Raw genomic sequence first — 15,318 nt, forward strand, 5'->3', positions numbered from 1 at the left:
CTACTAAAGGTATTTTTTTCCCTGTTGCACAAATGTGAACATCAGTGTCCAAAGTTTATAAACTCTTAAGTTTAATACGGATATCAGAAGATCTGTGGGAGCAAAACATAACCTTTTTGCAACCCCTTTTTGCCTCCTTCCCATCAAAAGGGTCAGGCTGAGCAATCACGCATTCCCAGTTTTGCTACCTTGTGGGACTGTCCCCGTTGCTTCTAAATGAAGAATGGGATTACCAGTGTCCTGCATCACCTAACTGCATTACCCTTATTTGTCCTTACAGGAGGTTCCATGTTATAGTAGTAAAGCAGCTTTCTCTGGGGGTGGCTCTGGCACACAGACGGTACTGCGTACTATTACAACAGCTGACATCTCTTAGCATTACACCACGATGAGCCAGAGCCGTATGGAGGACACACAGCGCATCATCCCTAAATATTTGTCTCTTGTGGTGTGGAAATAGTGCTCAGCAGTGCTCCTGCAGGCTCAGAGAGCCCAGAGACACTGCCAGGGTCTGTCCGTGACCTGTTGCTGGTGTTACCCAGGGTATTTCAGATGCTGAGACCGTACGTGACTACCAGCAGGAATGGAAATGAGATGGCAACTGTAGGCTGGCAAAGCTGAGACAGGCTGGATGAGGGAGACTATGAGAAGAGAGGGACAAGGATGTGAAACTCTGGGACACAGAGAGATGCAAGCTGGGGAAAAAGCCGAAGGGATTGTGTCTGTGAAGAACCAGCAGGAGTTCATGCACCCCTGCTTCAAAAGCTTGGCATGGAAAGCATGGTTCTCCCACTTTCAAAAACATCACGTAAAAATTGATGTCAAAAGCTCCCCAGAGTCCCTCTGTCACAGTCCTGTCTCAGGAAGGACAACTCAATACTCCTGTCCATCACTCCAGCAGCTCAGGGCAGACGCCTGGAAGGTGGATTTAAAGGTTTCAGTCTAAGCTTCAGTGAATGAGTGACAGAGTTACTGTAAGGGTGATATAGTTACGTCAGATTTAGAGTATAGGGTGTCAAAGTCAGGAAACAAAGGAGACTTGTTCTCATGTCCCCACCTCACAAGCTGCAGATAGGAGAGCGTGCAGGACACTGCAGGAAAGGCCATTTGACTAAACCATACCTTTGTTTCTCAACTCATCTCCTTTTCCCTTTTTATTTTATGAAAATAAATCCTATGTTTGTGAAATTTTCAGAGACAAGTGCCACAGGACAAATCTCTCTCCCTTTTTTAATTTTCCCAAGAAAAGGCTTTAGCCTTAGGAAAGTAACTGGCCTTAGCGCAATTTGCACTGGCAAGGCAGTAGGCTAGACACTGAAGAAAAGAAAACAAAATATGATCGTATTATTCAGTGTATTACACCCTGTTCTGTACACTGAAGGAAGCTGGTATTCTCTGTCCAAAGGAAATGGTATGTCATCACATACTTAAATACTATCCCAATGTCTCTTTATCAGAGGACCCAACCACGACTGCACTGGCAGCCTGAATCCCGACATTCCCCATCTTCTGAGCACAGGCTGTAACCTCAGCAGCGTTCTCTCACACACTGCTTTTGTAGGAATACTTTACACTTTCGGTACACAACACATTCCAAAGGAGCTTTTCATTACTAACTACTTGTATTATGTATCAGTGAGCTCAATGACATGATTTTCTAATAATATAAATTAACTTGCAAAGATAATTTCATCTATCATCAGCAGGGTTTTATTTCTGGTATCATGTTAAATAGTTAATCTTTCAAAAGATTAACTCAAGAGCTTTTTAAAATTCAAGGCAAAGCTTGAACTGCTTTAAAAATCTCCTTAATTAGGATTAAAACAGTTTGTGTGTTGTCACTTTGTATCTAAGTGGTATAATGTTTTGCTTAGGTTTCTTTCAGAGCAAATTAAAAAATCAAACATGGTATTGCTCTGGCAAAAACTGTGTAAGGCATGGAAGTCTGCTGCAACCTCCTTGACCACATGCTACTGGATGAGTTGCTGCCTGGCAACCTCAAACTTTCCAACCTCTGCTACCTCCAATTCCATACAATATATGGTTTTTCTACCACTGATGATACAAACGCTCTGATTCTTATGGTTACTGCGTATCTGACAGAAGAGAGTCAATACTGTCAATAGGAGTACATCGCATTATGATGACTATGCCCGTGCTGATCTGGAATTATGGACCTGACAGAAATACTTTAGGATTCCCCTGGGACATAGAATCATAGAAAGGTTAGAGTTGGAAGAGACCTTCAAAGGTCATCTAGTCCAACATCTTCAGGTCAATCCCAGCTAAGTGTGCCCTGCTTCCAGGAGCTTCCCAGCTCCCAGTGTCCTTCCTTTTCTCTTTCTACCTCAGGCGTGGGGAAAACAAGCTTCACTGTCCTGTGGTTGTCCACAGCTCCCTGCTCCAGCTTGTTTTCTTCCCCTCAGCCTCCCATGACACAAGGAGCCCAATCCAAAGCAATCCTAGCCTCTAATCCTAATCCTTGTCATTAGACTCTCAAAAATCAGTTGACTGCGCTGCCGAGGAGTCTTAAGCAGCACCCAGAAGACTGGGGCAGTTTGGCCCAGCCTGGATAAGAAAACCCAAACAGGCACCAACATCAGTCTGTACCGCTGACTGCTAAAGCCTTCTGCAAACAGCGGGCTGGTATTTCCAACAAATAATTCTTTATTTGGCAGAAGGAAAACAAATCCCTGCTTGCCACTTTCTGGACTCGGAGCAGTGAGTGTTCCTGCATGTAAGGAGCATCTGTGTACTTACTCAAGTAAGCGGTTCTGCAGAAGGCTTCAGGACAAGGCTTCACAATAAACCACGTCCCCATACTACACTTTACACCTCACTCATCTAACAGCGTGCTCTCATACATGATAACCCTTTGTCCAGCTTGTCAGATGCTTCGTGTGCACTTGAACTGTACTGCCCAGCCAGGAGATGCTTTAAAGAAACATCCATGGAAAGACTCAACTTTGTTCTATCATGTGATTATTTTACTTACCCCTGTCTTTTCATCAAAGATTTTGATTCCCCCGAAGGAGACTGTTAAGAAGATTTTTTGTTTATGTTCTCCTTTCGAACGAGCCGCAGCAACAATTCCCTATGGAAACAAAAAACAGGTTGGCTAGGTTCATTACTCCTCTAGGTGCCACAGCACAGCACAAAGATTTGCTTGTGGACGATTCACCACTTTCCTAGGAAAACTTAAGGGCATTCCAGGAACAGTCCCCCTCTCACTTCTGGCTTCCTCCCAGAGAGTTTTTTTTTTTTTTTTAAAGAAGAAAAATACTCAACAAGCAGTGGAGGAAAAAAAATGACAACAACTTTAGCTGGCACATTTATCTGGAATAAGCAAATTGAGCTTTTTCTAGAAGAAAAATATTCTTTTCAAAATCAAACTACACCTATGTTGTAAAAAACCTAGGCTTTTACTTCCTAAGTGAACTTGCTGATATGCATCTGATGTATTATTCTCCCACAGCAGAACTTAATAGTAACTTCTATTTCCACCTTCTCAGGAGCCTGTCCTGACCAGTAACACTGTGCTAAGATCAAATGTAATCAACTGCACCAGTAAATAAATGAAAATATTAGCCTTTATCTTGTGCTCTGCAATTTCAGCATTTTTTAAGAATCACTAACTTAAGTTTCAAGACTTCCATGAGGTCGCTGTTCCCGTTACACAGACATGAAAATTAAAGAGAAAAAATGGAGTAATTTGTCAAAAGTCACCCCAAAACTTCATGGCTGGCCTTAAAACTCATGGTGTAGGATGCTAGGTTTCCAGAGCCCATCACTTCACGCTACTCAGCTTTACATACAAATATGAACTTCTATTGCTCCCTTCCCTTAACAGTTTAAGTCATCTCCCAACACTGTTTGGATCAACCTCGCCGCTACGCAAACAGGTATCGGGCATCTGGGAGATGTGGAAATGGTAATCCATGGAGGAGAGAGACAAAGGCTTGTGCAGCACAACAGTGATAACTCTCCCAAATTGCTTCTAGGAACTGTGAAAGGAGGAGAAATACCCAGCACACAATTAAAACAGACAGGAATATTGTGGCAGATGTGATAAATCAACAGTGCTCCTTTTAGAGTGGATTAGTTTTTGCTCGCCATAAATTTTTTTGTAACTGATGTGTAAATTATCTACCAGATCTTGCTTTTAGATTGTTGAACGGAAACACCCTGTGCTGTTTCTTCACGAGTAACTTATTCCTGGGGGTTCCTCGGAACTGGAACCCTGCTGGCTGGTAGTATAAAAGATACCATTTAGTGATTTCTCCTCTGGAATAAATTGGTAATGGGAAATGCATCAGCCCGCTTGGTAGAGTGCTGGGGAGAGGACAGGAAGGGAAAAAAAATGGCAAAAAACTGCAGAGGGTTTACTCCTAGACCTAGTTTGTAACCTTGCAATACAGATGGTAAGCCAACACTGCACTCACAATCCATCCTCCCTCCTCAACCACTCCAGCTCTTCCACATTTTCCAGGGCCACATAAAGGATGGTTACTACAGGGAGCTTTTATGCTCCTTGAGGGTTGTAAGAAAAGACTGAACCAGAGAGATGTCTATCAGGCTCCAGAAAGTCCTCCCTCCTACACCACTAGTGCTTTCAGACTCTGTCTACTCTCTGAGTTTGCTGTCTACTCAAAATCTGCCTTTGTCACTGCTCCATTTCTTTCCCAAAACTCCAGGGAGTCCTCTTTATCTTTTCATGCTCCGTCCTCTTGGTGCACTGCCCCCTGATTTTGGAAACCATGAATCCTGCCATTACAGGTGCAAGACATTCTCCCCACAGTGAGGACACCAGTTCTCCCCTACATCTGGCCACCTACACCCCACACCGTCACTTACTCCTTCCCACCTGTCCTGACAAGAGGTCGTGGTCAAAGGCAAAGCTGCAGTTGATTAGCACTGTCACATAAAATGTTCTGATACACTATTTTTCTTCACAGTGGTTTACCTCCTCTTTTGCATAATAAAATTATTCAATTTGCAGAGCTGTTGTTTGTAATTTGTGGACAAATTGCAGTGGTGTCAATCATGAATAACTACTGAACTCAGAGATAATGTATTAAAATTAAACTGGGATAAGCAATACCAGCCAGGAGTTCATGTAAAATTGACTGATTTCAACACATAATTAACCAGAGTGAGACTCCGTGTCATGAAAGGAGAACGAGTAAAACTTCAAGCTGAAATTTACTCCCCTTGAATCCGTAATATCAAATATTAAAAGTTTCACTGCACCTTGAGCTTCATCATGGAGTCTTGGCATAACTTGTCTCCTCGTGCGGCAGAAACCTCATCTATCCCAATCAGTTTTGCTTTGTATCGGACACCGTCACCTTTAAACCTCTTTATTAAAGTGGCCTCACTGCGATCCTGACCTGAAAAGACATAAGGGAATGAAGGAAATCTCCATGAGCACAAAGGAAAATCAATGAGTAAATACTCACAATTAAGTGGCAAATTAGATCTAACTTCTACCTCAACACCTAAACACGTGAACATTTGAATACAATTAGAAGAAAAGTACTAGTTCAATAAAACCTTTTGACCTTACTACCTCAAATGAATTCACAGTGGAATTGTCGCCATACAAAATGTTCCGCACAAAATTTGCACACAAATTAGGTTTACAGGAATAAGAGATAAGCCCGAATCAGACCTCACGGATCTGAAAACTTCTGATCTGTACAAGTTGTTTTAATCCCAATACACTTGAGAATTCTTCATTTTGGAGACAATCTCTAAGAGAAACCTGCTGCCATTTCCTTCTGTATCAACTTATCTAACCCTATAAGCAATATTTATGCTATTACCATTAGAATGACAAAAAAAAACCAAAGGATGTTATTTGCCTATAGAATATTGCTGCTCTAAAACCCCTACAAGAAATATTGTCTCCTTGCTCTGTTTTTTCTGCTTATAGACACAGACAGAAAAAACATAACCAGCAAAATTGGCTCTCGCAAGCTCACCCCGAGAAGCTTAAAAAATGGTACAAGATGTTTCTTAATAAAAAGCAATCAGGGGGTGAGATAGCACAGCACTGGTAAGGCCAATGTACATCAATTCCAAAGCTCAGGCTGGCCTGACCCACACGCTGACACCACAGCAATCCATGAAAGGGATCGTTTTGTCAGGAACGCTTCTTCCCCAAGTATCTGCGAAAGACTTCATTCCGTGTTTTAGCTGGAAGAAATATGTTAGTCAGAGAATCGGTCTTCCTAAAATTGATTAAAGATATATTTTGCAGCTGCCTCTGGAATTTCTTGCTAGGATCTCAAAAACCCAGCAGTGAACTGTAAATAACTGCAACCAGAGAAGTAACCAAGCAAACGACATCCAAGGCACAAACAAGTAAAAATGTGAGATCTTAAAGATTCTGAAGTTTCTCAGAGCAAACAGATTCCATCAAAAAACTTGCCTGAACATGGACTGACGTTGCTAAAATTTATCCTAGTCACAGATTTTTTCCCGTTCTTCCAGGTACTGTGAAACATGAACTAAGAGCTAGAGCCTGCTGTAAATGAACCATAGGCAAGAATGCAGTGTTAGACACCTATATTTGAGAATTTTGGCCCAAATTTTCTCCAAAGCTCATTTCTGTTTGAAAAGTCTGATTAAAGCACACAAAAATTTATAAAATCTGCTTTTGCACAGCTGGTTTTTGATAAGCAGAAGTACAGAAGGTATGGGAGAAAAAGCTATTTTGTTTTCCATTTCTATTAAAAGCACCTTCTTCAGCTGCCAGCACTGAACAGGAGTTACACACCCATCAAGTAGATGAATAAACTAGGTTCAAAACTACGGAATTGCAATTTTTACAATACCATTAAAGGAAAAACTAGAGATCATACACGACCAAGGAAGAGTCCTTCCAAACGAAGACACTCATCTGGTTCTCCTTCCTAGAGAGTACGGCACAGCCCACGCTGTGAACTAATGACGGACTAAATTCGTGTTTAAAAACAGAGCTATTTTAAGCTCACTGAGATCTTTGAGTGTCTTTAAGGACACAAATATTATTTCTTTCAATGAAAAATATCAGCTCAGACTAATGTTTTAATGCCTCATTTATAGCCCCTTAAAAATAAGGCGGCTGATTAAGTGTTGCTGTGGTAGTTGGGTGGCCACCCAACTGCTTCCCTTAATTCATTTTAATTCTTTTTGAGGGAGCAGGAGTGAAACAGAGGACTGAAACTTCATGCTTTCAGATTATATTTTATTAACAAAAAAAAAAAAAAAAATCTAATGAGACATAAATGATAAATCAGAAACTCAAAGTAGTACTGATACAATTCCCCAGGGAAACGCCAAGGCAGATGTCAGCACCGGCGGCTAAAAACAATGAAAAACCATTTCCACTTTCAGCTCCAGAGTGGGGCAGGAGGGAGAACATCTGGAGACACCACAAAGTACAACGATAATAGTGGACTTTTCCATATGTCTTTTATACTCGCAAAGATACCCTGTTGATTTGCAACAAATAAAACCCAATTCCAACAGCTTTCTTGCCAACAATTTTCAACCTCACGTCTTCGTTACAGCCAAAGGCAGCTGTTAGCTAACAGCACGAGCATGTAAGCATTCATGAGTGTTCCCTGGGTCCGAGTCACGATAACGACCTTGCATTCCTCAGTTATTTGAATATTTATACTTATTTTAACCTGTTTTGCTGCACATAACTAAATCCCTGACATTAACAGCCCACTCAAACACAACTGATGGCTATGTTTGCTTACGCACAGGTCCCATGTCAATTATGACCCAGATTAAGCAGGATAAAGTGCTTCTGGGATAAATGACTGGGAAAAATCATCAACCTGAAAATGATGTAGAAATTTTAAACTGCGATGGAAACTGCAAATTACTAGAGACTACAAATTCAACCGTAAAACCCTAGAGCATATGTCCCATGGAAAAGCATGGAGAACGCACACGCACACTGCCCTGTATTATAAACCAGCCATCTGCAACAGCCACCCTTTCTCAGCATATATCCAGATCTCCCCCAACCTCTGCTCATACCATATTTCCAAATTTTGGTACTGTAACCTGTAATAAAAAAAACTTTTATCAAGTGACAAACGCTGTCAGTATTGTTGAGCTGTGCTGTTTATGTGGGGTGATGCTTCATTTGCACACTGGACACTTACAAGGCAGACAGTCCAGACTCCCATAAACAACCCACTATTAAAACAAAAGTTTATTTTTAAATGACAGTTCTTGACAAGGTTCTTTCTGAGTTTGAAACTACATGTAAGAGATGCCTGAATTACAAGGCATCTTCTTAAGCTTCAGAGGAGGGTGAGGGCTAACACTAAACTAGAGAGCTGCGCCTCTGCCAGAAACCCGCCCAGTTCCTTCCACGTTACAAGCAGAGTCAATCTTTTCTTCTTTGCAGCTCCTGCCTTTGTCAGCGGAGACCCGCCGTGGTGCTCGGCTCTCCAGCTACCCCCTGCCACCACTCACGCTGGGTCCCAGCCTGCAGGAAGGATTTTCCTGGATGCGGGGCTACGCTTACTGCTGGAGCTCAGTTTTACTTAAATAATAGAATCATGGAATGGTTCGGGTTGGAAGGGACCTTCAAAGGTCTTCTAGTCCAACCCCCCTGCCAGAAGCAGGGACATCTCCAACCAGATCAGGTTGCTCAGAGCCTCATCCAACCTGGCCTTGAATGTTTCCAGGGATGGGGCATCCACCACCTCTCTGAGCAACCTGGGCCAGTGTTCCACTACCCTCAGTGTAAAAATGTCTAATCTGAATCTACCTCCCTCTATTTTAAAACCATTAGCCCTCATCCTTTCACAAAAGGCCCTGCTGAAGAGCTTCTCCCTGTCTTTCCTATAATGAGAAGTCGCATCGTGGGGTCTTCACTCTCAGCTTTCCTTCTTCAAACTACAAACAAGGGCAGGAAGGGGGACATTCACAAACCAATTAAGATTTCACGAAAAACGGAAGCTTCAGGTCTCAAATCATTACTAGTCCATTATCTATGGCAAAATTAGAAGCAAATGTTTAACGACAACAGCTCCTTTTCACAACGCATTTTCCGAGATTGCATTTTAGGATTTCCTGACTACAGAGAAAAGCACAGCTGCCAAAGCCAAGCTGAGTGAGCAGCTGATGCTGATCTCAGTTGCCCACCGTACCCTGTGCAGGCAGGGATCTGCCCAGGGTTCCCCATCAGAGGACCAGCACTACTAGGTCATTTAAAAATGATCCTAATTAATTTTTTTGTATTAAAAGTTTTCTTAACATTGAGATCAGTGGGTATTTTCTAACGGTTTTCCCTAAAACGCTTCCACAAATTGATTTTCATAAGCAAATATCCCAAGTATTCTTTTGCAACTTGACACAAGCACTTCACAATCCAAAATGGAATCAGATTATCAACAAAACTGAAAACTCTTTGACTGTCATGCCTCAAACTGAAAAAACCCCACAAAAGCTAAAAAACCCTTAACAACGTCACACAAAATCCAATTTTGAAAGGTGATCACAGTTAATTAGAAAATGTGCACTGTTGACACAGGCAAATAAATGTTTTGTTTGCCGCATATAGACTTAGAATCCTCAGAGGCCTTTAAAATGTAAATGTAAGAGCAATTATTTTATCTACTTCTGTAGATGTCACGGTTCACCTTTAAGTCATATGTGCTCCAGCTGGAGCCGCTGCTCCTGCGTAACTGGGAAAACATGACCTTTGCTGCCAAGTTGTGACATTGCACTTGGACTTCCACGGTCTTTTAAGAGAACAGTAAGTCCCCAGAGCCGGGTGATGCAACGTGCTTCTGAGCTTGCATCTAAAGTAGAGAGAGGTTCAGCATCCTGATCAGCATTAAAGTATTTTATCCATCTCACTAAAGCTACTGTAGAAGTAATAAACAAGGTTTTTAACACAATCACTCATTTTTATTCGAGGCAATATACCTTACTGGTAAACAGTCCAAGAGGAACAAAAGCAATTGTGGAAGATCCATGCCAAAGTGCTTGAGCCGTACCCATCAACAGCAGTCAACAGAGTCACCCAAGGAGTGGCTTCCAAGGAGTTACCATCACAGCAGCCCACCAGCTGCCATTCAGCCCTGTCTTTGATAGCAACAGGGAGAGTTGTCTCCATTAGGTTATTAGGCTTCACATACTGCTCTTAACTTCACAAACTGAAGCTCACTCAAGGTTTTAAAGGTCCCTTCCAACCTAAATCATTCTATGAAGCTATGATTTTCTTCCCAGGCACTGTGTATTTTGGTGTTTCAAGAAGACTTATCCTCACCCTCGGCACAAGCCAAGGATTACACTTCATTCCAGCTCTTAGCCTAACAGAGCACCAAGCGAACGTTGTATTAATATGCTAACATTTAGAGCAAACACTGTTCATTCTCCCAGGGGATCTGTAAGTAAGTGCGTTTCATAAACAGAAAAAGAAAACAAACCAAAGCATCACTGCAATAAGCACGCTGTTCCTTTCTCTGGATGCTCTTATAACACACTACACATTCCTCACAGCACTCGCTAATCTAAACCAATAGCCCTGGAAATGGCTATATCCTTTATTTAAATGTGTGAAGCCCTCAGGGCATAATCTGAATTTCTTGATTTTACGACTGTAAAATATATAATGATATTATCAGCAAAGTCAATAACATGCTCCTAGCAATCAATTCGCTGAAGAACGACGCACTACTGTCTTTTTTTTTTTTTTCCTTTTCTAACTAATAAACTGTCAAAGTTGTATCCATCACACATTCAAATTATAAACCTGAAATAACACCTCCTTATACCTCGCAGGGCTGAAAAACAATCACATCTGCACTTATAAACAGCCTGCACCTTCATGGGGACAATTAGCATTTTTATAGCACCGATGCAGTGGAAAATACAAAGCACTGCGGTGCAGAATGACCTCCAAGATGCCACACACTCCGAAGACTACTGAATTAATCGCTAAGTGAAAGGTATTTCCCATTAGCTGTGCATATATACGCCGCTACATCCACATATATACGCATCCATAATTTTATGTATTTGCACATATGCATACACACATGGTGCACAGCTTCATTTGGTATCAATTATCTGGAGAAAATTCATGGTAATTTTAATCAACCACAGATTTCCCTAGGGGAAAAAAAGAAGTATGTAAGCAGGTGTAAAAGAAAAAATACTCATACATAATTACATGTACCTTTCAGTACAGCAGCAACTAAACAGCAGCTCCAGAAGGAAGCATGAAAAGCTCAGATTATTCTCCTTGATGGCATGTTTTTCTCCACGGCTTCATGGAACCACAAGTCTGACGCAGAGGGCTCAAAACTATCCATCATACAAAGGGATGGATCAGGACACCAAGACCACAGCAATTCTTTCTTCATAGGGACAAAAAAGTTCAGTGCAGCATGCTTATTTGGGATTTTAAAACTAAAAAACCCCAGAAATTCCCAGATACTCTTTCTATTTGTTTATCTATTTAACTTTTCTGGTGAGACCCCACCTGGAGTACTGTGTCCAGTTCTGGAGCCCCCAACATAAGAAGGACATGGACCAGCTGGAGAAGGTCCAGAAGAGGGCCACAAAGATGACAAGAAGGCTGCAGCACCTTTCCTATGAGGACAGGCTGAGAGAGTTGGGGCTGTTCAGCCTGGAGAGAGGAGGCTCCGGGGAGACCTTAGAGCAGCCTTCCAGTGCCTAAAGGGGGCCTTATAAGAAAGATGGGGAGAGGCTGTTCAGTAGGGCCTGTTGCGATAGGACAAGGGGCAACGGTTTTAAAATAGAGGGGGGTAGGATTTAGATTGGATATTAGGAAAAAATTTTTTACAATGAGAGTTGTAGAACACTGGCACAGGTTGCCCGGAGAGGTGATGGATGCCTCATCCCTGGAAACGTTCAAGGCCAGGTTGGATGAGGCTCTGAGCAACCTGATCTGGTTGGAGATGTCCCTGCTCCTTGCAGGGGGGTTGGACTAGAAGACCTTTGAAGGTCCCTTCCAACCCGAACCATTCCATGATTCTATGAAGAAAACTTTGAGGAGCCAGGTCGCGTATTTGTTGCTGTCTTCAGGAGCACAACTGTCCAAACTCTCTGTGCTGCACCTTGAGATCTGACACCAAAAAATAAAATCATCTTCCTTTTTTAATATAACATTTTAGAAAAGAAAACACATCATATCTTGCAGTATATGTGCACACAATTTAACTTCTGGTGTTATCACTAGCGTTCCCTTCTTGTAACAGTATTTCTCAAATGAGGTTCTTGTAATTAGTAATTTCTAACTTTTTTTTTTGTTTTTAACAAGAGTGTTAGTTAGGGGTTTAATTTCAAGATCTGTAATTCATCTCAAGTGACCAGAGTACATCCACAGCAAGATCTGCTCGCAACATCTGCTATTTTTTAAATGAAGATGTACTTTGAATTTCATACTTCATTTCATTGATGAAGGCTAGTTCCTAGCAACTGAAAAAACCTACTGATGTAGTGAAACGCAATCTATTTACAGGGGTGGACTACAACCTTGAAAAGCATGTTACAACTCTGTAGGGAATAAATGCCTCTTTTCTGTACAGGACCCTATACAAAACCCTTGCTTACAGCATGAGTACAACATGAATGCAAATTTTGCCTTTCATCAACTGATAGAGAAACTCCTAAGAAGTCTGCAAGATGTGTTCTGGAGGGCTTTTGGCTCACCCAGCTAGAGAGAGCTTGCTGTTGGGTCAACAAGTGAACCTTGTTGAGATCTACTGTATTAACAAATTGATACTGCCAAGGTACAAGCACATAAAACCTCAGTAAACGACCTTTAAACTTCCTCCTGCCAAGAACCCTACCTCTTCCTACGAGCTGTCCTTGCTCAAGAGTGTCATCAGGAAGCATGTGAGCCTCCCAGCTGGAGGAACTGGAGGGAGAACCTCCCTCCCATCCCGCTAGTGCTTTGGTCCTCTCAGTGCTTCTGCTCAGAAAATGGTAAAATGCCCCATTTTGACAGCAATGCAAACATTTCTCTTGAATGCAAAGACCAAGAATATTTCTACGGAACATGATAAACCATTTAAAGAGGGGAAACAGCCAGCACTCCAAAGGCTCAATGAAATTCTATTACGGTTAAATTTAAAAACATTACCTACAATTTTAAACACAGATAAGGGCTCTCCAGGAAAACTCAATCATCATTCAGACTATCATCTCAGCAGTACTTCGCAATTGTTCAGCACTGCTATTCACCGTAACCTCCAACTGAGAGATTTTATGGCTTCTGGCATTATTAGCCTGCGAATTACTGTACTCGAAGCCACCTGCACATCCCCACTCTTAGAACCAAGTTTCCTATGTAAGTAAATAAGATGTTCCCATATTATTTTGCTGTCTTTGATCAGAGCTTTATGAGCAGAGAAGTCATTCACAAGGTGACAGCAATTGTACCCGCCAAGTTTTTATCTTAACACTTTGTACTCTAGGCAAGCTAATACAAAACAAGACATGCATTTTACAGTCTCCAAAGTAAAACGGTTGCGTGGACTAGATTAAATTATTTCTTTATACTACAAAGAAGTATGCGTGAGTACATCAAGAGAAAAATCCAATGCTGTACAGAGAAAGCTTCAGTATAAAATAATGTTTGATTAAAACTTTGGACAAATCTCAGTGATGGAGAGTGCCGGGCGAGCACGCGGGAGTTGGCAGTGATGGAGCACATACGCTCCGTGGGCAGATGACAAAGCACTCAGTTTGGTTTTAGCCAGAAGGCTCACTGATCAATTTTATTTTCTTAGATGGTCTTTGAGATGACAGTATATAGGCACATCCTCAGACGCAGAAATGACCAAAAGCCGAATGTAATTAAATTTCCTTTCAGCCTCTCTACCATGCAAGTCTTCATAAATCTTTGAGAGCCGCTTTGTAAGGTGCCTTTTACAGGCTGGATGCAGAAGGAGCTAAACCCCCAAATTCTCCACTGTGTTAAACTGAAACAACACACGGCAATAAAATTTTGGTTTGGGGTACAAGCCTTGTTCAGCAAGCCCCAGGGAATGACCAAAAGGGAAACAAGGAAAACTCGGCAGTTCATTTTCTGCTGTTAGAGGTTAAGAATAAAAATTATGTTTTCTGGACAACTAGAGGGGAAGGGAGAAAATGGGTGTTTGTGGATTCTCCTCTTCAAAAAGAGAGAAGACAGTTGAGCAAACTTCGTTCACTTCTTGTTTCAAAGCTGGGGTAAATGTTTAAATCAAGCAAATCAAGATGTCAAGTAAATAAAGCCCTTGGGAAAACAGGGTCATCAACCAGTTCATTCCTTACCCGCTTGCCTGGATGTCAGTATGAAATTGGGGGCTTCTGAGCCAAAATCACTAAGAAAAGGTAACTGAAAATGTTTGCTCCATTCCCATGTATTTTTGTGATTGATTTTACAGCGATCCTTAATTGGCACTAATATGTGCACTGCACTGGAAAGGGGGACAGTAAAAGCCCAAACACTCTGAAAACAAAGGGACACATTACAGATGCACTGATATGCCCAAGCAAAACACCCCTAACGTGGCAGCCAGTAGATACCTTCTACTGCCAAAAATCTCCAAAACAAAGGACTTCCAAAGCAGCAAGGCGAGGCTGGTCCAAATGGCATTGCTAAATTACCCCAGAATGTGTCCTTTCCCAACCCAATCCGAACTTGCTAGGGAAGAGGAAAGTGAATTAGAATTGCCTTTCCTTCCAAGCTCCGCCGTAGCACTAAGAAGCACCTTAAAACAGCTGAAAAATGAGCCAACACGAGGCAAACCGATCATTTAAAGATGAGCATCCTAATAATTACTTTGGTATGTGAACATGCGACAAGATTTGCAGAGTTGCTGAATTCTCCTGACTCTCTTTAATCCTACAAGAACTGAAAGTGCTCAGTACCTCTGAAAAAAAAAAATCAAGCTGCTTTTATGTGTCTACCTATATCTGGCTTTAAGTATGCAGTTTTCAGGAACAATTTTAATTAGACTTTAAATAAGCCAGGACACAGACACGCATCTGCTTACACGTGGCATCCCAAAGTCATGTTGAGACACACAAATTCACAATTTACACTTCAAAGCCTACAAATACATTCTGTTGATGAACCTATCAAAGAGCTTAGTTTTTGTTATGTATAAAGAAAAAGAAAGGGTGGAGAATCAGTTCACTTCGTACAAATGCCAAATTCTTGTGCTGCCTTAAGATAAATGTTAATTCTCTGGGACTATAAAAAGAGCAAGTTAAGAAAAGGTTACGCTCTGCTGATTAACGTTCACAAATCTCTCACATGTTCAGTAAGAGAAAAATCTTTCC

At 41.6% G+C, this 15,318-nt stretch overlaps 1 protein-coding gene across 2 annotated transcripts in view; it reads right to left on the reverse strand.

The window, feature by feature from the left end:
- Positions 1–15,318, reverse strand: part of DAB1 (DAB adaptor protein 1) — a 137,834-nt gene that overhangs the window by 57,008 nt on the left and 65,508 nt on the right. For both annotated transcript variants that reach the window (XM_086753275.1, XM_086753274.1), the window contains exons 3-4: positions 5,251–5,390; positions 2,996–3,094 (exon numbers count right to left, since the gene is read on the reverse strand). In XM_086753275.1, the coding sequence (XP_086609401.1) occupies positions 2,996–3,094; positions 5,251–5,390 (239 nt within the window). The remainder of the gene's footprint in view (positions 1–2,995; positions 3,095–5,250; positions 5,391–15,318) is intronic.

This window comes from Chlamydotis macqueenii, chromosome 8 (genome assembly GCF_036417535.1).
Source record: "Chlamydotis macqueenii isolate bChlMac1 chromosome 8, bChlMac1.mat, whole genome shotgun sequence".
Classification (NCBI taxonomy): domain Eukaryota; kingdom Metazoa; phylum Chordata; class Aves; order Otidiformes; family Otididae; genus Chlamydotis; species Chlamydotis macqueenii.